This window comes from Manis javanica, chromosome 4 (assembly GCF_040802235.1).
Source record: "Manis javanica isolate MJ-LG chromosome 4, MJ_LKY, whole genome shotgun sequence".
NCBI classification, from domain to species: Eukaryota; Metazoa; Chordata; class Mammalia; order Pholidota; family Manidae; genus Manis; species Manis javanica.
The window spans coordinates 26437379-26461387 of NC_133159.1; the positions used below are offsets into that span (position 1 = coordinate 26437379).

The 24009-nt window shown below is 47.0% G+C and overlaps 1 protein-coding gene across 2 annotated transcripts in view; it reads right to left on the reverse strand.

Annotated features, from left to right (window-relative positions):
• DLGAP3 (DLG associated protein 3) overlaps positions 1-24009 on the reverse strand; it is a 54594-nt gene that overhangs the window by 16878 nt on the left and 13707 nt on the right. For both annotated transcript variants that reach the window (XM_036990731.2, XM_036990732.2), the window contains 4 exons: positions 16873-16951; positions 14258-15415; positions 9926-10131; positions 9536-9608 (listed from right to left, as the gene is read on the reverse strand). In XM_036990731.2, the coding sequence (XP_036846626.2) occupies positions 9536-9608; positions 9926-10131; positions 14258-15364 (1386 nt within the window). In that variant the 5' untranslated portion in view covers positions 15365-15415; positions 16873-16951. The remainder of the gene's footprint in view (positions 1-9535; positions 9609-9925; positions 10132-14257; positions 15416-16872; positions 16952-24009) is intronic.

The following is a 24009-nucleotide window of genomic DNA, read 5'->3' on the forward strand; positions in this document are numbered from 1 at the left end:
TATCCCAGTCTCTAGCCCACCCCATCTTCCTCTTCACCTAGTCTCAGCCCCTCACCTTTCTGTCCCTTGACCCTGAAGGAGAGGACCTGGGACCAACCACCCTCCTGTCCAGTATGGTGATGGAAACTGCAGGGAAGGTCACCTTTTATTTTATTATCTGTAATCCATTGCATCACAAAATCAATTGACAGCAGCCTATAGAGATATATGCCATGTGCAGCAGGATGGAAATTAACAGGCAAGAGATGGAACAAAAATTATTAACCTTCAGATAGGTATTTCAAGCCTCCTCCTATCTGCCCACTAACTAGGGTTCTGGTTTGGCCTGCTGGTCCTTCTCTGTCCTCATCCCCTAAGAAAATTTCAGTCACTGCTGACTGAGGTTCTTGGTTTTGTTTTTGATATTTTATGGTACAGAATCCATTATGTTTTTAAAAACTAAGAAAAAAGCAAAACAAAAATTTTGTTCATGGAACTGTGTCAATAACACTGCACTAACTGTAAACAGAGTAGGCAGCAGCTTTGTTCAAGTGACATGAGAAAACTGGTGCAAAGAAAAAAAAAATGGTAGGAGAAGCAGGTAGTCCAGTGGTAAACTCTACACACAGAGCACAGAATGGGTGCACATTTGACCCCAAGCTTCAGAGCAGCCAAGCATCAAGGAAGAGCCTGTGGGATGCCTGCACAGGCTATGGAGTGAGAGCCCCTGACTCAAGGGCTGGGTCTGCTACTTCCTAGTAGTGTGGCTGGGAAGGTTACTTAGCACTTAATCACCTGCTTAAACTGATTGGGGGACCTCAGAAAAACCATCTGAGGCACTTAGGCAGGTACTGGCACATACTAGACCCTCAGTCAGTGGCATGTGAAGGTCTCAGAGCCTACCTGGCAAACACAGGGCACTGCTCTTGAGAACCACAACTCTCTCTGTCACTAAGCCCCAGAAAAATTCCTCTATGGGGGATTAGGCAGAGGTCACTGGATTAAGACATGCACAAGGTCCACAGGAGCATCCACATGGTCAGTGTGACAGCAAGTACCCCACAGCTGTATCTTGTGACATCTCCCAGAAAAGATTCATGGCATCATATTATATGCAATCAACAGAGAAAGGAGTGGCTTGAACCATGTGTGAAATGCAGCTCAATGTTTTTACAACTTGGCCTCCAAAGTACAACATAGTATCACTAGATTCTACCTCAGATTGGACAAGAATTTCCATCCCATTCTATTGATGGGCAAACTAAGGCTCAGAGAGGACAGATGAGTTGTCTAAGGATACCCAGCTGTGATTTACCAGAGCTAAGTGCCAGGTTTTCTGACTCTCATGCCAGGCTGACTGAGCATCAGAATCTCCTGAGGAGCTTGTTAGACCCACATTAACTCAGGTCCCACCCCAAAGATCTGAACCCAAGGCTCTCTAACAATGTGCCTCTGTTTATTTTGGCTGCTTCAAAGCTCAAAGCCAAATTTGCTGGAGATTCAGATTCAGTGGTTCCAATGTGGGCCTGTAGTTTAAAAGGGCTGCCTGGACATTTTTCTGCAGTATTTTCTAAAGAAACATCATTACAAGGGCACAGAAGTCACAGGACATGAAAATGAGTCCAAGATCCTGTAGACGGCCTGCCATGTCTGTCTGGCACAAGCCATGCTCTCGTGCCAGCTACAGCTTTCACCATGACTCCTTGTGCGTCTATCTCAGTTCTCTATCTCTGGACCTCTGGGGTACCAAGGACCAGCAGTGCCAGGATATTTCCTGAAGCTCAGGAGCTGATCTAACTCTGCTATTTCTTGGCCAGGCTCAAGAAACTCCCCAACTAGAACCACTCCAGCTCAGAGGGTCCTTCCTGGAGCACAGGAGAGCAGATCTAACCCCAAAAGAGAGTGTTCTGTTCTCAAGCCTGGACACCATGGATGGAAGGAATCTCACTCTGCAGCTTTACTCTGTATCTCCTAACTGCTTCTGTGTGTGAAGCAGTAGGCATGATATCTGACATATAGCAGATGCTCAATAAATATTAGCTATTATTATTAGTGGTAAGAGGTTCTTAAATCACAGTGACAATACCTCTCAGAGGCCTCACTTTCCCAAGGCCTTGAAGCCTTTGAAATCTCAACCGTATGCTATTCCCACAACCAACTCTAATCAAAGCTGAAAGAGGGAAGGTGAGAAACTCCCTGGGGCCACACACCTTCCATCCCTCTTGGCCAAGAGGAGCTCTTGGAGTTCCAACAAGGGACGGGAACCCAAGGGAAATGCAGGCTTGTGTAGACTCTCAGAGGAATATTGCACCTGAGTTGATCTTTACTTTACGATTATAAAATTGTAACATTGTGCTGGGAATCCTCTTATGATCTCTGCACTGCCTTCCCCCCTGTACCTCTTAGTCCCTGCTTTCATGAGAGTCAAAGAAGTCTCTTAGGAAATGAGAAACTTAGTTTTTCTCCAACCAGACTCAGAATTAGTAAATACTTCGAAGGGTGTGGGATATTTAGAAGGAAATACTGTGTCTGGGTCTAATTGAAAATTGTCTGCACTGGAGTTAATGGATCCAACTGAGGGCTAGGCAACTTCCTGTATCCTTTACATATGTCATTTAGTTTAGATAACCTTGGAAAACCCTCCCATTTCAAAACACTCTAAAACACTGGATAAAATATAACAAGCATTGTTTTATATGCATAGCTAAGCTCACAAGAAAGTGAGATATTTCCCCAGGGGACAAAAGCAAAGATGAGACTGGAAAAATTAGAATATTAACTGTGTGAGCCAATGCTGCAAATGTCTCAGTGGAGGTGGGAGTGGGGGCAGGGGTTGCTGGTCTCGGTACCCACAGAGCTTAGGTTTTAACACCCACTTGAGTGCAGGAGTAAGGCTCTGGGCCCATGTGTAGCTCAGAATTGGAAATAACCTGCATAAAGGTAGGGAAAGGGGAACCTTTGATGAAAAGGTAGACTGGAAAAAATTCAGTTATCAGCCCAGGCTGATGACAAGGAAGCTAGTCTATAGTCTAGGCACTGCAGGGAGAGAAAAGTAGGCTAACCTAAGATTTTGTACCCACAAGCTGATCTTCTCACAGACACAGGATTCTGTGTCTTCACAGGCACACATGGGTCAGACCCCCCCAATTTAATATTGACATAAAATGGTCCCAGACCAAGTAGAGTGTCTAACAGAAGCAACCGCAAAATATTTTCTGGGGCAAGCATTCCCAACCCAGACTGCCCAGGATTCTCACAGATAAAACTCCATTGAAGATGACCTAATATTAGACCATGTGGCAGACCATCTCTGAAATGGCTCCTAATGATCTCCATTTTCTGGCATTCACACCCTTATGTAATCCCCTCCTCTTGAGTGTGGACTAGACTTACTGGTCCACTTATAATGAATAGACTATGGCACAATACATAGGGATGTTAATTTGAAATTGATTACAAAAAACTGTGGCTTCCATCTTGGACCACCTTTCTCTCAGAGCCTTTTGCTCTGGGGGAGGCAAGCTGTTACGTTGTGAGGAGACGTATGGTGAATCCCACATGTCAAGAAACCGATGACTCTGGCCAGTGACCAGCAAGGATCTGAGGCCTGCTGACAGCCCTGTGAGTGAGTAAGGAAGTAAATCTTCCTCCAGCCAAGCCTTGAAATGACTGTAGCCCTGGCGGGACACCTGACCCAGGTGGCACCCAGCTAAGATGCACTCAGATTTCTGACCCACAGAAATGGTGAGATAATAGTTACTGTTTAAACACACTCTGCTTAAGCGTAAGAAACTACGCAGCAATGGATAACTAATACAAATGTGACATAAAAACTAAACCTTCGCTGAGTTAAACCACTGGGAACTCAAGCTTTATCTGTTATAGCAGCTAGAGTTACCTTAGGTATAACAGGTCAAATAATTTTTTTAACTGTTTAAAATGTCTAACACTTAAAAGGCAAAATGGGAAATGTAAAGTGAGAAAAAAGCTTTGAAAAAGAAAAGACTAAAAAGACTTGAAAAGGAACAAAATCAGGTTTCTAGAAATTTTTTTTAAGTCAAATTAAAAACACAATTAATGAGTTAAAAAGTAGATGAGACAGAAGGGAAGAGAAAACCAGTGAACCAGAACATACATCCAAGGAGCTTCTCCAAAAGGCAGCACAGAGAGGCAAAGAGATGGAAACTAAGATGGAACGGTTAAGATACATGGAGAGAGAATCAGAAGGTCCCACCAATAACTAATAGGAGTTCCAGATAAGAGACTAGATAGAATGTGGAAGAGGCAACATTTGAAAAGATAATTATAGTGATTGAGAGTTTTCCATACTTCTGAATTCAGGCATGACACAGTGATATGGACACCAAATCCTATCCCCAAGACACCTATAAAGCTGGAAAAAAATGTCAAGAACAACCATTTCATCACCGAAAATCATTCAACGGTGTACAACGATGAAACATATTCATAAAATTACTGAGCTCTGGGTAAGAATAGCATGAGTCTATGGCATGCATGCAAGGGGCTGCTCCTGTTACTCAAACTCCCAGCTCTGTCAACTGCAATAGTTCAACTAGGGCTGGGAAGGCTGTGAAAACCAGCTGCTTCACTGCTACTGCCAAAAGGGGCTCCCTTAATTTGGAACATTGTCAGGTATAGTGTCAAAAGCAGAATATCCAGTAGCACTGCTAGGCTGAAATTTTGGCAGTTTAGGGAAATCAATGGAATGGCAGACTAGGCAGGGATTTAACAGGGGGTTCCAGGGAATGAGACAGCCACAGAGGATTTGATAAGCTCTCCCCTTATCCTGGGTTCACTAGACACTGGGTACATGCACAACAGAGACCAGAGAGGCCCATAGCCATCCACAAATCCCTGGTCAATGGAGCCTGCGCACATGTGCAGAGGAAACACAAGAGATCCTGGCAAAAAACAAAAGTCAGGGCCAGCTTGAAAACAGCCTGAAGTGTGTACTCCCTAGCCCACACACAGAACCATAAGTAGAGAGAAGCCTGGCTGACTCAAGGTTTTTTAGCACAATTTCTGACCAATCTCTGGGTGAACACTAATCTATGCAGGCACAACCCCTAGGAACCCAGACTTAAAAATAAAAATAAAAATGAAAAAAAATTAGTGGATACATCAGAGGCTACATTCGGCATGAAAGACAGATTTCACAAATCTAGTCCAGGGATTAACAAACAAATGAACAAAGCAATAATAATTTTCAAGAGGTAAAGTAAGAATCCAGGGTTGCTAAATTACCTAAAATGTACAATATTTGACATACAAGACATGTAAACAAACAAGAAAATGTGAATGTCCCCAAATGTTTGGTTTAACAGATGAAAACTACAAAGCAACTATTACAAATACGTTCAAAGAACTAAAGGAAGTCATGTTTAGAGAGCTAAAGGAAGGCATGACAACAGTGACTTAATGAACAGAAAATAACAACAAAGACATATTTGTGAGAAAGAGAAAAGAACTAAACGGAAATTCTGGAACTGAAAAGCACAATAACTGAAGTGAAACAGTCACTAGAAGGGCTCAGCATAAGAAATGATCAGCAAACTTGGAGATAGATTGGTATAAATTATCCAATCTGAAGAAAGGAGAGAAAAAAGAATAAAAATAAACAGAGCCTCAGATGGGATATGGGATATTACCAAACATACCAAAATACATGTAATGGGGATCCCAAAAGAAGAGAAAGAAAAGGGTAGAAAAAAATACTTGAAGAAACAATGGCCCAAAACTCTCCAAATTTGATGAAAAACATTAATATTTGGATTCTAAAACACTCAATAAATCCAAAGTAGGTAAAACACAAAGAAATCCATACCCAGGCGTATTACAGTCAAAAGGTTGAAAGCCACAAAGAGAAAATCCTTATAGCAGAAAAGAAAACCAATTCATCATATTGAGGAAACAACCATATGGTTAACAAATGGCTTCTCATCAAAACCACAAGTACCGAAGGCAATGGAATGGTATATTCAAAGTGCTGGGAAAAAGAAAATGTGAACCAGGAAATCTATATCCAGCAAAACTATTCTTCAAAAATTAAGTACAATTAAAGACATTTCCAAATAAATATAGACTGAAGAGTGTATTGCCAGCAGACCTGTCTTATAAGAAACATTAATGGAAGTACTTTAGGCTAAAAGGAAGTGACACCCCTGGTAACTCGAATCTACAAGAAGAAATGAAGAAGACCAGAAATGGAAAACACAAACGACTCTATAAATATATTTTTCTCATTTTTTCTCTCAACTTCTCTAAAAGACATAAAATGTTTAATACCATTATTGTTTTATAATAATTGTTATGTTTATAACATATATATAGGAAGTGTGTATGACAATAATAACACAAGGAAGGGAGAAAAAGCAAAGATATATTGGAGTAATGCTTATATATTTTACCAGAATCAATTAGATTTTAGTAAGTTATGATATATATTATAATTCCTAGAGAAACCACTAATAACTCAAATAATATAGTAAAAGGAAATAACAAAGAAATTTAAATAGTACACTGAAATGTTTATTTACTTACTACAAAAGAAGAGAGGAAAGGAAGAACAGAGGAACAAAAATGGCATGTACAATCCAATCATATCCATAATCACATTAAATGTGAATGGACAAGAAACCCTTATTTTAAAGGTAGATGCTGTCAAATCGGGTAAAAAAGCAGGTAGAAAGAAAGAAAAAGGTTCGAAAAAGACATACCTGAAAACAGTAATCATGAGAGAGTTTTCCAGATGTGATGAAAGACATAAAACTTCAGATTCAGGGAACACAACCCATATCACAGTGAAACTGCAGAATACTAAAATCAAAGACAGAGCTCAACGGCAACCGGAGAGAAATGAAAATTATCCACAAAGACAATTAGACTGCAGACAAGAGAAGAACACCAACAACAGAGGACAGATGACAGATGATAAAGGAATATCCTTAAAATACGGAGAGAAAATAAATGGAGACCTGGAATTCTATAATAAGCTAATTTACATTAAACAGTTAGGGTGAGCTACATTTTTTTGTTTCTGGTAGCAAGACAGCGCTTGCTACTGACATTCACTGGAGAAATTACTAAAGAGTATACTTTAAAAGGAAAGAATGAAATGCAAGAAGGTATAGTTGGGCAAGATAAAGATGTGTGTCTATATAAATAAGTACTGATAACAAAATGTAACAACAATAATAAAGATTAATTTGGAAAGATAAAAAGCTGGAACTAAAATACTGAGCAACAAGTACAGGTAAGAAGAGAAGAAGTGATCAAAATTAAAGTCCTAAGGTCTTCTCAGGAGAAGCTGGAAGAAACTGTCAACTGTAGCCTTTGTTAAGTCAAAAATGCACATGAAAATTATAACAGTAACCACTATGAATGAAAATAGAATGTATAACTCCCAAACCAGCGTGGGATTCGATGGGAAGAAAAATGAAGACAATTGATACCGAAAAAGGGAGCAAAGGAGTAGAAAAGCATCACCCAAAAGGCAGGATAAATAAAAGACACAAATTAAGACAGCAGAAATACATCCAAGCATATCAGTAATCACAAAATACAATAAATATAAAAGTACCAAACTCTCAAGTAGTTTTCAGAATGAATATAAAATGAAGTCTAGTTATAAACTGTTCGCAAAAGACATCCCTAAAACATAAAGAGACAAAAGCTGGAGCACACCTGTAGTGTTGGAGGAGAAGGGGACCAGTATGGTTGGAGTGGGTGATGGGAGGGATCAGTGTTAGGAGAGGAGCTGAGAGTCAGTAAGGGTCAGGTCACGCAGGGCTTTATAGTAAAGTCCTTGACTTTTCCTCTAAGTAAGGCAAGGGTTTAGAGTGAATGTAATTCTGTTTTTAAATGATCACTCTGGCTGTATTGAGAGAGAAGAATGAAGTGGAGCAAGGTCAAGGGCAGGAAACCAACTAGAAGGTACTGCAATAGTCCAAACAATGGAACATGGTGACCTGGACTACAGTGGGGACAGTGGACATAGTGAGAAGTGGTTAGATCCTGGATATACTTTGAAGATGGGGCCAACAGAATTTGCTGAAGGATGGGATGTGGGATGCGAGAGAGAGAGAAAGGATTGACTTTAGGCTTTTAGACCAGAGCTCCTGGAAGGATAAAGTGGTCATTACCAGAAGTGGAGAAGACAGTGGATGGAGCAGGTTGTTTGGGGAGAGGCAGGATGGACAGCACCAGCAGTTTAGTTTTGGATACCTTGAGTTTACTAAACATCCAAATGAGATTTCAATACACAGATATGCATGCGTGGCATTTATGGGAGGGTCTGGACTAGAGATATACTCGTGGGAGTCATCATGCTTTCCATAATCTTCAAAGCCATGAGCCTGAATGAGCTCATCTAAGGAGTGAGTCTAGAGAGAAGTCTAGGAACTAAGCCCTAGAAAACTCCAATATTCAGGTCCTGGGGAGTTGTAGAGGCACTGGTGACAAGACAGAGAATAAGTAAGAGAGAGAATGTAAGAGAACCTAAAAGGCGTGGTGTCTCAAAGTCAACTGAGTAAGGTGTTTCAGGGAGAAGAGAGTCATCAACTGTGTTAGATGTTGCCGATAGGTTAAGTAAAATGAGGACTGAGTATTAACAAGTGGATTTAGCGACTCAGGCTAGTCTGATGTGAAAAGACAGCTGTGCAGTCAGATTCCCTGATTCAGGAAGTGCAACAAAGAAATGCTGAGAGGCCGCAGCAGCAAACACCAGGAGCCAGTGCGGACAGTCCTTCGCATTGCTTTTTTTCCCCAGCAAACAGCAAAAATAGCTAACCTTTACTGAGTGCTGGCTATGTGCCGAGAACACTATTATGATGCCTATTTTTAAATAGGGAAAGTGGGGCTCAAAAAAGTCAAGTAACTTGCCCCAGGTCACTCAGCTGGTAAGTAGATGAGCGGGAATTTAACCCATACCACGCATTTAATTACTAAACTACACTGCTTCCATTTAGTTAAGGGGAAAGTCTACACTTAGGTATAGAACTCACATTTCTACAATACCAATTTGGGATCAGGTATCTTGTGTTTAAATACATTTCTCACTGAACTCTCACAAAACCCCTGTGAGATAAACATCACTACCACTGTCATTTTAAAGATGAAAAAAATAGAGGTGTTGAGAAATGCACCATCTTGCTAATGGTCCACAGGGTGGAGTGGAGGAAAGAACTCAAGCCCAGATACCTCTGAGACCACAGTTCTGCATAGCCTGTCTGTGCACTTGATCCTGTCATTTTGCACAGGACGGCTGGAAGCACTCAGGCCAGGACAGAGCTGTGGAACCTCATAGAACTGAGGTGTTGCCCTTACAAGCTCACAACTTGGAGGACATCTGGTGGTTTTGAAGAATGTGATTCCCCAAGATCCCCAGCTCTAGGAGTCCCAAAGCAGGCTCCTCAGCTCTCCCAGAAACAGACCGTCACTCTCTCCATGGGCAGACCTCTGATTTTAAGCCCTAGGCTGGGTATGGGACTGAGCCCCCTTCCCACCCTTTCCTTTAGGTGTGGGGACCTCTCCCTACCTGTCCAGTGGTAAGGGAACGGGTGTAGCCGGGAATGTTGCTCCGGGGGTGAATCCGGGGTGGGACACAACAGCTGGAAAAGGTCAAAATTCCACATTCAGAATGGAGTCTGCTCCAAGGGGTAGTGGGGATGATAGTATTGGAGCCCTGAACAGGTTCTATCCCTCAGAAACACACAGAGGTCCCTCAGAGACTCCTGGGTAAAGGAACTCTCTGGAAGAGGAACGCAGATAGGAGCTATTGCCAGGGGCCCCCTCTCTACTTGGAGCAGACACTCCCCAGTTGAACCCTAAGAGGGAAGCCAACTGGTACCCACTCCACACACATCTCCTATAGGGGCCCAGTTTCCGCTCCCCCCATCACCCCGCCCCTGGCCCTCCCTGTCCTTACTTGATCCGGGCCTGGTCCACGCTGGAGGAGCGGCGGGTGGTGAAGCGCCGGGCAACTGCTTTGGGGGATGTCTTCGGGCTGCCATCTGAGTCTCCACTCTCCTCATCCCCCATGGCTTTGATGTAGCTGCCGCTCCGCATCCTGCGGCAGGGGATCTCCCCATCCTTGCCCGCAGTGGGGTAACCCCCCCAGTCGTCTTGGGGCACCTGAGGGGACAGGGGCCTCTGTCTCTCAGACGCATCCCTACTAAATCTAGAAGCCAAGACCCTCTTTCCCCACGGCCATGGAGACGCCATACCCTGGCTTGAGCAGGCCACTCTCTGGAGCATGAGAGGTGGAGCAGGAGGTGAGGTTTCCCCTTGGAAAAGGTGCCTCGTCATTCTCCATGGACCTTTCGCTACTTAACTGAGAGCCACCCAGAGAGGCTGACATGCCAGTGTCAAGGGGCTGAAGATCAGAGGCCAAAGTGACCTGTGTCAGTCCCACCCCAGCAGTGAAGTATCGCCTGACTTCAGTTACCTTTCACCTCTCCTTCTTTAACCTCTCAACCTGCTCACATCCCCAGTCCTCCAGCCCTCCCCTTTTCCTTCGGTGAGAAGCCACAGAGGATTTTAAGCAGGGGAGTGACATCAGACTTTGTTTCACAAGAGCACCCGGAAGGTCCGAAAAGAGGATGGACAGTGCAGGGCCAGGAGCCAGGGTGGGGGCTCAAGCAGCAGCAGGGAGACTAATTAGGAGGCCGATGCTGTCATCCAGGCGAGAGGTGATGAGCCTAAATTAAGACAATGACAAGAGGGGGAAGAGATGGAAATGAGAGGAGTTAAGGAGCGGCAGTGAGCCTGATTAGACGTCAGGGACGAGGGGGCAGGGAGCTGTCAAGAGTGACTAGGAGGCTGCGGCTGAGTACCTGGGGGGTGGTGCCGCAGAATCCCAGAGAAACAGATATGGGGGAAAGGTGACAGGTTCAGGGATGGGCATCTTGAGCTTGGCAGAGAACTGTTGAGCAGGTGACTGGATATTTGGTTCTGGAGTTCAGTGGAGAGATCTGGGCTGGAGGGCAGACATGTGGGAGTCATGGGGGCAGCTCAATCCATAGGAGTGAATGAAACAGCCCAGCAGAAAGCAGAGAGAGCTGGGAGCCATCCACTGACATTTAAAGAGGAACTGCAGAGAAAAGAAGAGGAGCCTATGAAGTCACCTGAGGAGGAGTGGGCAGAGGGGTAGGAGGGAAGTCAGGAGAATGCCATGTCATGGAAACAGGAGACATTTCCAGAATAAAAGGAGATGATAATGTCAAATGCCACAGCACATTCAGAGGTTAGTAATTCGGGCTCGGGAGTTAAGACAGATTCATGTTCAAATTCTGGCTCCATCTCTTGTTAACTAGGTGAACTTGAGCAAAACTGATTAATCTCTAAACCTCAGTTTCCTCCTCTGTGAATTGGTAATAATTACACCTACACCTCAGGGTTGGTGAGGATACATGAACCAATATAGAATGCCCAACACATAGTAAGTGCTCAATAAATGTTGACTATTATAAGCATTGCAATGTACATCTCAAGAAGAGCTCTCAAGAGCCCACTGGTGGCCACTGCCAGAACATTTTAGAGGATAAGGGTGTGGAAGTCAGACCGTAGTAAAGGGGAGAGTGAAAGGAAGTGAAGAAGTGCAGCATATGCTCCAAGAACTTGGATATGAAGGAAAGACAGGAGGTGGAAGGGGTTTTGGGGTGGTAGTAAAATGGGATTTTAGGATGACGAACTTGGGCATGTTTTCAGCATGAGGGAAAAGCAGTAAAATAAAGATAGTCTTGAAATGTGGGGAGGGAGGAGACAGACAGTTCAGGGATGGAAGGGACCCTGGGGAGATGGGCTCAAGGCCTACTGGAGGGATCAACCTGGAATGGGTGGCCTGGCCTTGCCTCTGAGCCTGGAAGGAAGGAGATGAGGGTGGCTGGGGATCTAGAGGAATCTACAGGTAGACTGATGGGAAGCTGAGGGAATCCATGATGGTTGGTCTCCACTGGGAAGAATGAGGTGTGAATGAAGGCCTGGGGGAAAGGGCTGGGCAGATGAGGAAGATTCAAAACACCTGTTGTAAGAAACAGGTTGAATAGGGTGGGGATTGGGGGCTTTGAGAGGCGTCAAGGTTCAGGGACAGCATAGATGAGACCTCAGGGGGGTGAAGCTAGGTCAGGTGACAGAGATCAGTGTGAGAATGGGGACCCAGGGATGTGTGGGGCCCCATGAAGGAACCACAGGGAGAGGCAGAGCTCATGGAGGACTGGGACTCAACCAGCAGATGGGATCTCAGAGGAAACAAGACTCCATAAGGAATAAGGGCCCTAAGTGGAAAGGGGTTTGGAAGAGAGTTGAGAGCTGGGGTCAAGTGGGAGAAACAGGGTCTCAACAAAAGGGTTGGGGCAGCTAGTCCGATGGGGCCAGCATCCCTGCTTTAGTGCCAGGGAACACCAGGCTGTACAGAGTGTCCATGCAGACACTTACTTTATACCCCCAACAGGCTCAGACTTCAGTCTTAAGATGCCCTCGAACCCTAGACCCTGACAAGTCATTCCCTCCCCATGCTCTGTAGAGAGGGGCCACAGACAAGCAGAGAGGCAGGTCAGCAGATAGGACAGCCAGGGTGCTCCGTGCCACACTGCAGGGCTCCCATGCCACAGTCACTGCAGAGCTCTGCGCTCCTCTGCAGGACACTGTGAGGTGCATGTTAAAAAGGAAGCCCCCAGAGAGGTCAGGGCAGCCCTGGAGAAGCAGCAGAGAGCAGTGGAGTGGCAGTGAGCCTCCTGGGATGGCAAGGACTCAGTTACGAGAGAAGGGCTGGCATCCCCCCCTTAGCCCTTTCTGCTGGAACCTTCAATTCCCAGCTAACTAGGGAGGGGGCAATCCAAGGTCAATCCAGAAGTCCTGAATCCTAGTTATCTCCAACCTTCCCTTCCGTCTCCCACCCCTTCCTTCTTCCACCGTGGCCGTATTTGTTCCCTTGAGCTTTCGTGAGCTCCCCACCCAGGAGAGCCTTAGCATGTGACAACTTATCAGCAAGACCAGTAACACCCAAAAGACACATACAAGCCTTATTCTCCATACCTTTGAACATGTTGTAGCCACTTCCTGTCACACCCTCAATCCACTTCTGCACTCAACTAACTTTATCTCCTCCACAGAGATTCAGCACAGGGGTCATTCTTGCCAGAAGCTGTTCTGAGCAACCCCTGGCCGCCATCGCCCCAGTTGGGTGAGGCGCCTGCTCTGTGCTCTGATGGAGCCCGGGCACTCTCCTATCACAGCTTCATCGCACTGCATTGTCTGCCTCCCTGTCTACCCCTCCTCTAAACTCTGGACTCCTCACAAGCAGTGTCTGTGTCTTCATCTTCATATCCACAGCACCCAGGAAAGGCTCACTGAATGAATGACTGTGGATTAACTATGTGGAACATTAGTTTGGGGGAGAACCCTTAATCTGCTGGAGTTCTAGAACTTGTTTTGACTTTTCTTCCTAAAACTATGAGCCGGCTCAAGACAGTATGTCAGTGGTACAGGAGGGGGGCCTGAGGCAGAAGAGGGAAGGGTGGATGGTAAGAAGAGCCCTGACTCTATCTCAGTAAGAGGAGGGAGAGGGGACAGTGTGGGATGGACAAAGGCTTCATGAGAAGAAGGGATCAGAGTTCCTATCCTCACCTGCGGAGACCACAGCAGTAGTGAGACAGGATGTGGACAGAATGCCAGCTATCACCTGCATCATCCACTCCCATCCAGCACTGTGTATGCCCTGACATATCCAGTGCTCAGACTTGTGTCCCCAGCCTAGGAAAACCCCCGGGACTACAGCTGCATGGGTGTCTTACTGCAGGTACTCCAGAACCACAAATCCAGCAGAGGCACATTCTGGAAATAACTGACCTTCATATTCAAGCAATATCTGGACCACCCAGATCTGAGCAGAAAAGAGGTCTGGAGAAGGCCTGGGGGCAGGAGAACTGCTTTCCAACTGCTGACCTCCAATCTCAAGGGAAGCTATACCCAGGGAGTGCCATGCTGTCCTGTCCACTCTCTACCCTCAACCTCATTCTCCCTCCAAGCTCTTAAGACAGAGGCCATCAAAACAGCAGATCAAAGGGAAGTCTTCCTGGCACCAACATACGACGTCAGAATAGAAGGGCCCCTTCACTGCATAAATGGGAAAACTGAGGCCCCAAAGGGGACCCTTCATCATGAGGATAACTGACTCCCATCCAACCCTTTCCAAAGCTCCCTGAGTGACAACTCCGATGAGGGCTGAGGACCCCATTCCCCACCCCCACCAAAGCCTCACCTGCAGATAGTGGTAAGTCCTGGCTTTGGCCTTGGCCTCTGGACCCAGGAGTCCCTTGCCTGGCCCAGCCCCTGGGTATCCATCCCGGCCCTGGCTGACCATCATGGTATGCCAGGCACTTCGCTTGACTGATTGTCCATCCAGTGACATGGACATGCCAGTGCAGGCAAGACAGCGGCCTTCCGACCCGCCCGAGCGCCCCTTGAAGCTCAAGTCCCGGTAGGATCCATCTGGAGCCTCCAGGCAGAAGGGGCCACCGGGTTCCCCAGGGAGCCGCCCACCCGCCAGGAAGCCGCTATCACTGTCCAAGTTGTCGTCGGAGCTCCACCAGCCCGCAGCCTTGGCCTGGTGCCGCCCTTCCCCCTTGCGGTCTTTGCTCTTGCTCCGCTTGCCGTGCCGGGACTGGTGGTGGTGGTGATGGTGGTGGTGATGGTGGTGGTGGGAGGTGTGGGGGCCTCCAGTGCCCGGGCCAGGGTAGCTGTCTCCCCCAGAGCCGCCTCTTCCCTCAGCTTTGGGCCCATTATAGTCCCGCTTCCCTGGGGCCTCCAGAGAGTGGGACTTGGCAAAGAGCTTCTGCACAGAGTGAACCAGGTGCCGGATGCGGCTGGGGCTCTCGCTGCGGGCCTCGGGGGCAGTGCCAGACCCTGGCCCTGGCCCGGGCCCAGCCCCCGCTGGACCTCGCTGGTATGGTAGCGTGTGAAAGCCATCTTGTTGAACTGGCAACTGCTTTTCAAACTGGTCCAGGAGTGTAGGAGGCAGGCGGGGGGCACCCTTGCCTTGTGGGTGGCCCACACAGTCTTCACAGGTGTCAAAAGGGCCCTGCCCGGGGTACATCCTGGGGAAGGTGCTGCTACCCCCCCCAGCCCCAACCCCCCCCGACCCTCCCTCAGGGCCTACCGATGGCCCCTCACTCAGGCTCAGGGGCCCTTCGGGAGAAAGGTGTCCCAGGCCAGCTCTTGGGGTACAGAAGCGGGGCTCGGTGGAGAAGGCCTCCCCGGAGCCCAGCAGGTACGGGGCCCTGGCAGCTGGGCCCACGTCCATATGCTGCTGATCAGCAAAGCGGGCTGGGCGGGGATGGCTGCCTCGGTCGCCATGGTAACCCCTCATGGCCTCAACAAGGGCTCTTCATAGTGTTGGGGGCCAGGCCCCAGGAACCTCCTGGGAAAAAAGGAAGAAAAGGGATTTGGATTGAACAACAGGCCAGTTCACCTAAAACCATCTTCTATTGGGTATTCTGGTATCTCTTTAGGTAATGCATATCAATTTATTGTGACTAATTGTACTATCTTTCCACAGATGAGCTTAAAAGTCCTTAAAACAGTCATATTAGACAAAGACACTCACAAGGGCACAAAATAATACCATCATTCATCAAATGCTGCAAATCTGATAAATAATTATTCACAAGAGGAAATGCCCTCAGCCAAATGGGTTTTTAAAAATCCCTAGGTTATCATAAATAAAATCATACCCAAACAGACATTTTTTAAAATCTATATTCAAAGAAACCAGTCATTAGGTGAATTAGCTTTTAACAAGCTGACATTAGGCAAATTGTTCCAGAGCCACACCTCTGCCCCATCCCTACCCACTTCCACTGCTATGAAGTGGCAGGCCTCAGGGTCACAGCTCCTAGCAGCAGTAACCAAAGAGAACACTGGACCCAGAGCCACATATCTACTATGAGTCCATAGGAAAACTTCTCCCTTTCTTCCACACCCTGTTCCTTCCTTCTGGTTGCAGGCTCATTCTCCCTCCCCACAGGACTGAATTAGGAATAAATAACCTGAGATGATTTCTCTTTCCTTTTCTAGATTCCAAATACTCCCCAATGAAATTCCCCCTTTTGTCTTTTACCCCCACCTGCCACCCCCATGCCACTGGAGGGAAGTCAGGAAAGGAAAAGAAACCAGAAAAGGAGAGACATTGGCTATACAAGGCAGCATCTGAATCCTAAACTGTGGTTTGAACCCAGGAGTTCCTTCTCCCAGGCGCAGTGCACTGGCAGGGCAGAGAGGTAATGGAAAGAAAGTGTTGGAACCAGTGCCCCCGGCCCTCATCCCAGGCTTGCCAAGGATACAGGACAGAGAGGTCAGCTCCCAGCAAGAACTGCCTCCAATCAGGACTCCAGAGCTGCCAGGACAGGAGCTACGACAGGAGGGGGTGTCAGCAGGAGGGACAGGGACTGAGGAGCTGGCAGACGGTGTCCTCCCTCATCCCAGACCAGGCTCCTGGGCCATCTGCTGACTAGGAGGGGATGATAGCCTCAAAGACTCCAGACAGCCGCACCTCCAAGACTCGTCCTCCCTTCCTCCCCACCACCACCTCTCCATACCCACTGCATTCAGGCTTCTTCCAGATCCTGCTCACAGCTCATCTACTATTTCCCCAGCACTTGCCATGTAGCAGGTACTGTGCTACCTAATATTCTCTAACCCCAATGAAATCCTGTGTGTAGATATTATCCAAATTTACCCATAATAAAATTGATCCCAAAATGGTGAGGTCACAAAGCTGGTAAGTGGGTGAGTCACTCTGAATCAAGATTCAAACCCACCTTATTTTGATTTGAGAACCTCAATTGAATCCCTATTTCCCAGGCTCCTACCACTCACCATCCAGGGTGTCCCATCCTTGGTGTCAGGATCCCCACTGACAGAATCCTAACTTCAGAAGGCTCAGGACCACTGGCACCTGACAGAAAAGAAAAGGGGTGAGTAAAGGGGGAAAGAGATTCTCCCAAAGTCCTCAGAAGACCAGTCCCTGGCCTTGACAGTGTCCCTTCCCAACCCCCAAAACCAGGGCTGATTGGATCCCCCATGATGCAGAGCCTTTGCACCCCCAGGGAAATGAAGTTGGCTTCATTATGCAAATACATGCAGATGAGCTTATAGGTTGGACTACCTCCAACTGCAGGTGTCTTTATGATCTGTCCATGGTGCTGAACCACTGCTTTTTTTTTTCCACTGCCCACAAATATGATTCCATCACACAAATATTTGTTGAGCAGCTACCATAAGCAAGACTCTGAGTGAGAAGCGTATAAAGTTGATTTAAGTGTGGTCACTGTCACTGAGGGGTTTATAGTCTAACAGGGGAGCAATCTCTCACATGACAGGGTTATCTTAGGTCCCTGTATTCTTGCACAAACAGTTCCCTCCTTCCAGAATCTCCTTTTATCTACCCCCCAGCCCTTGGCTAACACTTACTCATATTAAGCCCATCTTTCCTCAAAGACTTTCTGTACTTTTATTCTGGGTTATGCCTCTCTGTTGGGCTTTTATAACACCCTGAGTTCCCCCACAAAAGCAGCTATCACACCGCACTGAAATTGTCTGTTTCAGTTTCTGTCTCCCCAACTAGAAGGTGATCTTCTGCAGGGTAGGAACCATATCCTATTTATCTTTGTGTCTCCAACACCTCTGTGTTGAGCAGGCTTTGTCCAGAGCAGGTCCTTAATAAATATTCATCAACTAGATGAATAAATGACTGGGCTGCAAAAAGGTACCAAAATGGTAGGCTAGTTCAGATGATGGCAAGGCCAGATCCAACAGCAGGAAATTGAGGAAGATTTCCCAGAGAAGGGTGTGTTTGAGATGGAGAATGAGATGGCTGTGTGTTCCTCGGACAAAGGTGGTGGGGGAGAGAAAATTCCCAGAGGAGGAGACAGCAGGCAAAAGGCAGAAGAGGTGGGCAAATAAGGAATTCTTATGGGTGGACTGGAAGAGTTGCAGCAGACATTTAGGGATTGGCCAGTCCTGGGAAAAGATGGGAGGGAGAGACTTAGAAAGGAAAATGACTCTGAAGTTTGCAGCAACCGTGACTGGAAGACTAATGATGACATTATTAGACAAAGGGACGTCAGGGAGAAGAGCTAACTTTGCACGCATGATTAATAGTGTGGAAGAGACACAGTCAGACATCAGGAAGAACTTCCTGACTCTGAGGAATGTGAGGCAATGAAGGAGATTGTGGAGTCCCCTGGGAATCTTCCATAGAAGAAAGGGTGAGACATGCCAAGCCCTGGCCTGCCTTATAGCCTGGACTGGAGAAGCTGTTGGTTATCTTGCCTGGAGGGAAATGGGGGTGACCACACAGATATCAACTACCTAGACGACAATTCTTCTCCATTGCCCTTCTCTGGGGAAGTGGAGGTGATTTCAGATCAAGACAGCCTCAAAGAAGTTGTGAGAAAAGCACCTGGAAGTGTCTCTTTGCTTTAGAAACTTTTAATAGCCTGGTCCTTCCTCCAGGCATGGTTCTCCTCCCCTCTGCCCCAGACGGGACCCATGTCTGAGACTCACGAGATGCCACTTAGGCAGAAGCCGAGACCATCTGTTTGCTTTGTTTGTGGTCACATCAAGCTGGAGCTCTGACGCTGAGCTTCCCAACAATGTACATCCCCAGGTTCTCCCTTCCTCCAGCTCCACACAGGTGCAGCTGCCAAGCTGCTGAGCCTTCATCAAGATCTTATCAAACTTCAGTCTATTTAGCATCAATCCATATTTCCCAGCTCTAGTCTCAGGGGAGATGGGCCCCTGTAATTGCTCCTCTCCAGACAAGCCACCCCCAACTCCCTTACTCATGTCCCACAGAGCAGCACGATCCGGTGGAAAAGCACAAACCTTGAGACCAGAAGGCGTGTGACTCTAGACAAGCGACCTACCCTCTCTAAGCCTCCTGACACCTGCTCACCTATCTTCCAGGATTTCAATATCAAATAATATAATGTATATGAAACCACTGTAGAAACTCTAAAAGATTACACAATGTAATCCTTCATGGGAAACCTTTCTTTTGGATTTCCAAATCCCCTTTGTCCAAATCCAAATTACTAGGGGAAGTAGATATCAGTTTATGGACTTCCTAAGGAAAATATTTAATTGATATAGATTCTACTATATAGGCATCTCCTGTATATTATGCTTTACAGTTACATTCCTCCCGCTACCACCTTGTTACTAAACATAATCAATAGGAAGGAAAAACAAGGTAGGAAGGGACTAATAATTCAATCTATCACCAAGGCTTATGGATTTTCCTTCCTTAAAAATAGATCTACCCACTTATTTCCATATCCACCAAATCATTGTTGGATGACTAGATAAAACTTATTTTCAGCCTCCTTTCCCCTTTCTCAGCCTCCCTGTAACTAGAGGCCACATACATACATGAAAATATGATGAGGGTTTCTGGGAAAGATTTTGCCTTGATGATAAAAGGGGTGGAGCTTGAGAGCATCCTTCCTCCCTGTCTTAGCTTAAATAAAATGGTGCTCAGAGCAAGGGCAGCTGTCTTGCCACCATGAGAGAAAGGCCTAGGGAATCACAGAAATGTTAGTCCTGAAGTCACTGAGCCATGGAACCAACATACGCAGTTACCTTCCTCCGGGTAAGGAATAAATTCCTCTTTACTTAAACCATCATTGGCCAGATTTTCTGTATTTGCAGCAGAAAGCACTGCTAATGAGTCCAACATCATCATCTCCGGCCTGGATGCCGGCAAAAGCTCCTAACAGGTCTCCCTGCCTCTGTTCTTATCCTCCTCCAATCCAAATGGCCATTTGGAAACACAAATCTGATCATGTCACTTCCCTGCTTAAAACTCTTCATTGGCTTATTTATGTTCTCCAGATAAAATGCCTTAAACTGTCCAGCAGGGCCTGCAGGGTCTGGCCCTTCCTACATTTCCAACATCCTCTCACAACATGTCCCCTCACCTCCCCTTGCTTCCTCTGCTCCAGCCAGGCCAGTCTTTTTGCATCCCAGCATCCCTCCCATTATGGGGCCTATTCCTCCTGTCCAGAAAGCTTTTCCTGCCCACCTCTGGCTTGCTAACTCCTACACACCCTTCAGATCTCAGCCCAGTTGCTTCCTCAGGGAAGCTTTCTCTGGCCTCCCTGACTAGGTCAGATCCCCCTGCTGTTTGCTCTCAAGGCACTATGTACCTGGATAGCTCTTAGATCATTACCATTTTCAAATTGTGTGACTCAGATCACCTGTCTGTACCACTAGAATGTAAGCTCCCTGTAAGTGCAGGAATTTCATCTATCTTATTCACTGCATCTTCCCCAAGCCCTAGACCAATGCTTTGCATATGGCAGCTGTTTGCTGAGTGAATGTGAACCTACAAAGAACAAGATCCCTTTACTTATGGCTTTTAATTCCCACAACTATTCCAAGGGATAGATATTATTCCTCCTCTCCCAATTTTCAGAAGAAGAAACAAGCTAGGGGAGGCTAACTGACCTGCCCACGGTCACGGAGTTGGTGGCAAAGCCAGAAGTCACACCCAATGTTGCCTCATTCCAACACCTTAACGTTTCTCCTACCTGCATGCCAGTCCAGAGAAGCCGAACTTATTAAACTCCCCCTTCTGAAGTAAACACAATAATGAAAGTGAATTTGTTGGTGGAAAAAAAAAGGAAACAAATTTTAAAAACATCTCATCCATACCACACACTGTAGAACTAACCAGAATGTGGTTTAGCCTTTTCCCCAACGTTGTAAGCACTGAGTGTGCCCTGCATCCAAGGTCAGGTATGTCCAGAACAAAGGAAGCTCCCTGTGGCTCTAGGACAACTCTGGCTACTCGTGTCATTCTCCCCATTTTATTACACCAAGTCATCTCTCCACCATCCCAGGACACAGACAGCTGCCCAGGTGGGGACCCTCTGGGCCCAGGGAAGCAGCCACTTTGCCAGTGCCTGTGTCTGGCTGGGAAGTAAGGAATGAAGGAGTCTGGGAGGGTGCTGTGTGTGACAAATTCTCTGATGCAGCTCCAGTCTATCTGGAAAGGGAAAAAGTGGCACACATGCCGTCACCAAGATATTACCCAATTTAGCACCAACTCCACGATCCAGCAATTAGTTTCTTAAACCGGAACTTGCTGGGGGCTGCCAGGCAGGCGGGGTTGTTGTTACAAATCTGACTAGGAAACCAGCTGTGTAATTCGCCAGGAGGCTGTCACTGCCCCAAGCAATTACCTTCCAGAAAAAGAATGGAAAATGGAGGAAGGAAAAGGGCTGCAGAGGAAGGAGTCAGTGTTTTCTTTTTCTCTCCCCCAGGGCCCTGCCCAGCCACATCAGTTGATTCTCCCTTGTTGAGGCCTAGACAACTCACAAACTTCCTGGATCAAAGCAGTTATCCGTGTAGACTGTTGTCAGGCTCTCTGGGTCCAAATCCCTTTCCACTCCCTGACTAGCTGTGTACTTGGGCAGCAATTCACTCTCTTGGCTATTTTCTCTCATCTGTAAAATGGGGATAATAATAGAGCTATCAGAAAGGTATTAGTGATGTGATGATTAAGGTAAGCATATAAATCCCTTAGTACTGTACTAGGCACGTGGTGAATACTCAATAAAAGTAGCTATCATTATTTGTACTTTCATTTTTTCACATCCTCCACTGGTTTACAGCATGACCCTGGGTAGGTCAGCTAATTCCAGTGGGACAATCATATAAGACCAAGGAACTCTGTGGGGGAGAAACAGTTCTCATTCAAGACTGTCCACACCTGAGCACCCAGGGATCCGGGTGTGTTTGACAAAGGCCAGTGACAGAGGTTGACACAGAGTGATGCCTTAGGCAAAGATAAAGATTTGAAAAACCAGATATTAACTGATTCACTCCTTCCTCACAAAGTTGTATGGGAGAGCTACAAGCTGGACAAGATGGTCCAGATGGCTGCAAAGGGGTACATTTGCTTTCTTGCTGGGGATCAGCTCTATCTACCCCTTCACACTGGGGTCTGCGAGGTCATCCCATACCAGTTCCGACATACCAGAACTCACAGCCAAGTACGGCCTGGAACGTGTCTTGGGGCTGTAGGCCTGAGCTCCTCCAAGCCTGTGGGTGAGCGACACATGCTCTCAGGACCCCAAAGTTGGAGGCCTTGCCCACCCACCCCTTTCCCTGTGTTGATTTAACCAGCAAGGCCAGCCTGAGGACTCTGCCTCAGTTTCCCTGTCCAGTCCTCCACTGCTTCCTGTCCTGACAGCATCTTGGATGACTGGGGCTGTATGTCCTCTGGGAAAGGGCTAGCTATGGGGCACGTTCACACCAAGCCCCTGACCAGTGGCCCATACACCTGAGCCCATGGATAGGCATTCCTCCCCTGGCCCACCACCTACCCCCCTGTGCACGCAGTTCTGCCTGAGCACCTTTGACCACTTTGACTTTGGCTTTGCCCGGCTCCCTTTGGCAGGACCTCGGCAGCGGGGCTGGTACCCTCATCCCTCATCCACTACTCAGCCCTAGAGCTGGAGACTCACACGCCTTGTGCCCAACCCCAGCACTTAGGACCCCAGAGACAAAGCTCCTACTTCTCTTTCCACCCCACAAAATGCAGAAGGAAAGAGGAACAGAATAAAAGAAGGGAGGTTTGGGGTCTTTTCCATTCACCTTTATTACTTTACTTAATCCACGCTTCCTGTGGAGTTAGCGGAGGAATTTTACAGAAAATGGGCTTACTGCTCCAAGCAGTAGAGACACTCAGGCACATCCACATCTAAATCCATCTCCTGGCCCGCTGGATGATGCTCAGCCTGTGAATAACCTACACTACCTATAATCGCTTTGAAAATCCCACCTCAGGGGGCTTTGCGCCTGATGTTCTCTCTGCTGGAACGTTCTGCCCCAGATATTCCCATGGCTCCTTTCGTCTCATCTTCCAGGTCTCAACTCAGAGAGGCCTTCCCTGACCACCTGCTAACTAAAGTTGAACCCCATCCCCCAGGCACACTCTACATCACCCTGTTTCATTGCCTTCTTAGCACTTACTGCTCTTTGAAATTATTTTATCTATTACATATTTAGAGTGTACCTCCCCATAGCAGAACATAAGCCCCAGAAGGGCAAGGACTATGTCTGTCCCATATGCTACAGTATTCTGAATGTTGAGAACAATGCCTAGCACCAACAGATGCTCAAGAAATATCCACTGCATGAATGAAAGCCTTTGCTCGCCACTCTCACCCACTCTACTCCTGTGCCCGACAGCCCCCAGAAAGAACCTCCACTTCTTTCCTTCTAAAGGTTTTGGAAAACCTGTGGAAGACTTGGTGTTAGAAATCCAGCCTGTAAACCTAACACTGCTCATCATGTTATCTAGCCTCTCAAATGGCAGGTAAAGATGGTTCCCTGCCAGCCACATCTGTGTCTCTCCAGATGTGCCCCTTTGCATAGTTCAAGGAAGGTTGTGGGGCACAGGGGAGAGGAAGAGGGGGGAAATGACCCTCGCAACATTGCAGAGAATAATTAGACTGAGAGGAGGGAATCTCACGGTCTGGGGTTTACCACCCAGCCCTGAGTAGGTCTTTCCATTCAGATTCTCTGGGCTGAATGAAACCTAACCAGCTGGGGGGCCATGTGGCAAAGAGGCACCAGAAACAAAGTTCAGGCTTCCTTCTTCTTCTCCAGAGCTGCCAAGGGCCCTATGAGACACAGTTTAGCCTGGCCAGCCTTACCCCCTCAAGCCCCCTAATTGTAACCATGGCCAACTGCTCTTCCCTTGCTGTCAAATGAACCAATTCTCAAGCTGTTCTGCCTTGCCGTGTCCAAGCTCCCCTTCCTGAAGCCTTCTTTGGGGAAGTCATCCTGGCCACAGCTCAGAGGCAGACCTCCCAGGACCAGACTCCTCTAGGACCCTGGACAGGGCAGCAAGTGAGAGACTGCATTCGGGGTCTCGAATTAAACTGTTTGGGTTCGTATCCCAGGTCCATCAGTTATTAGACATGCGGCCTGGAGGAAGTC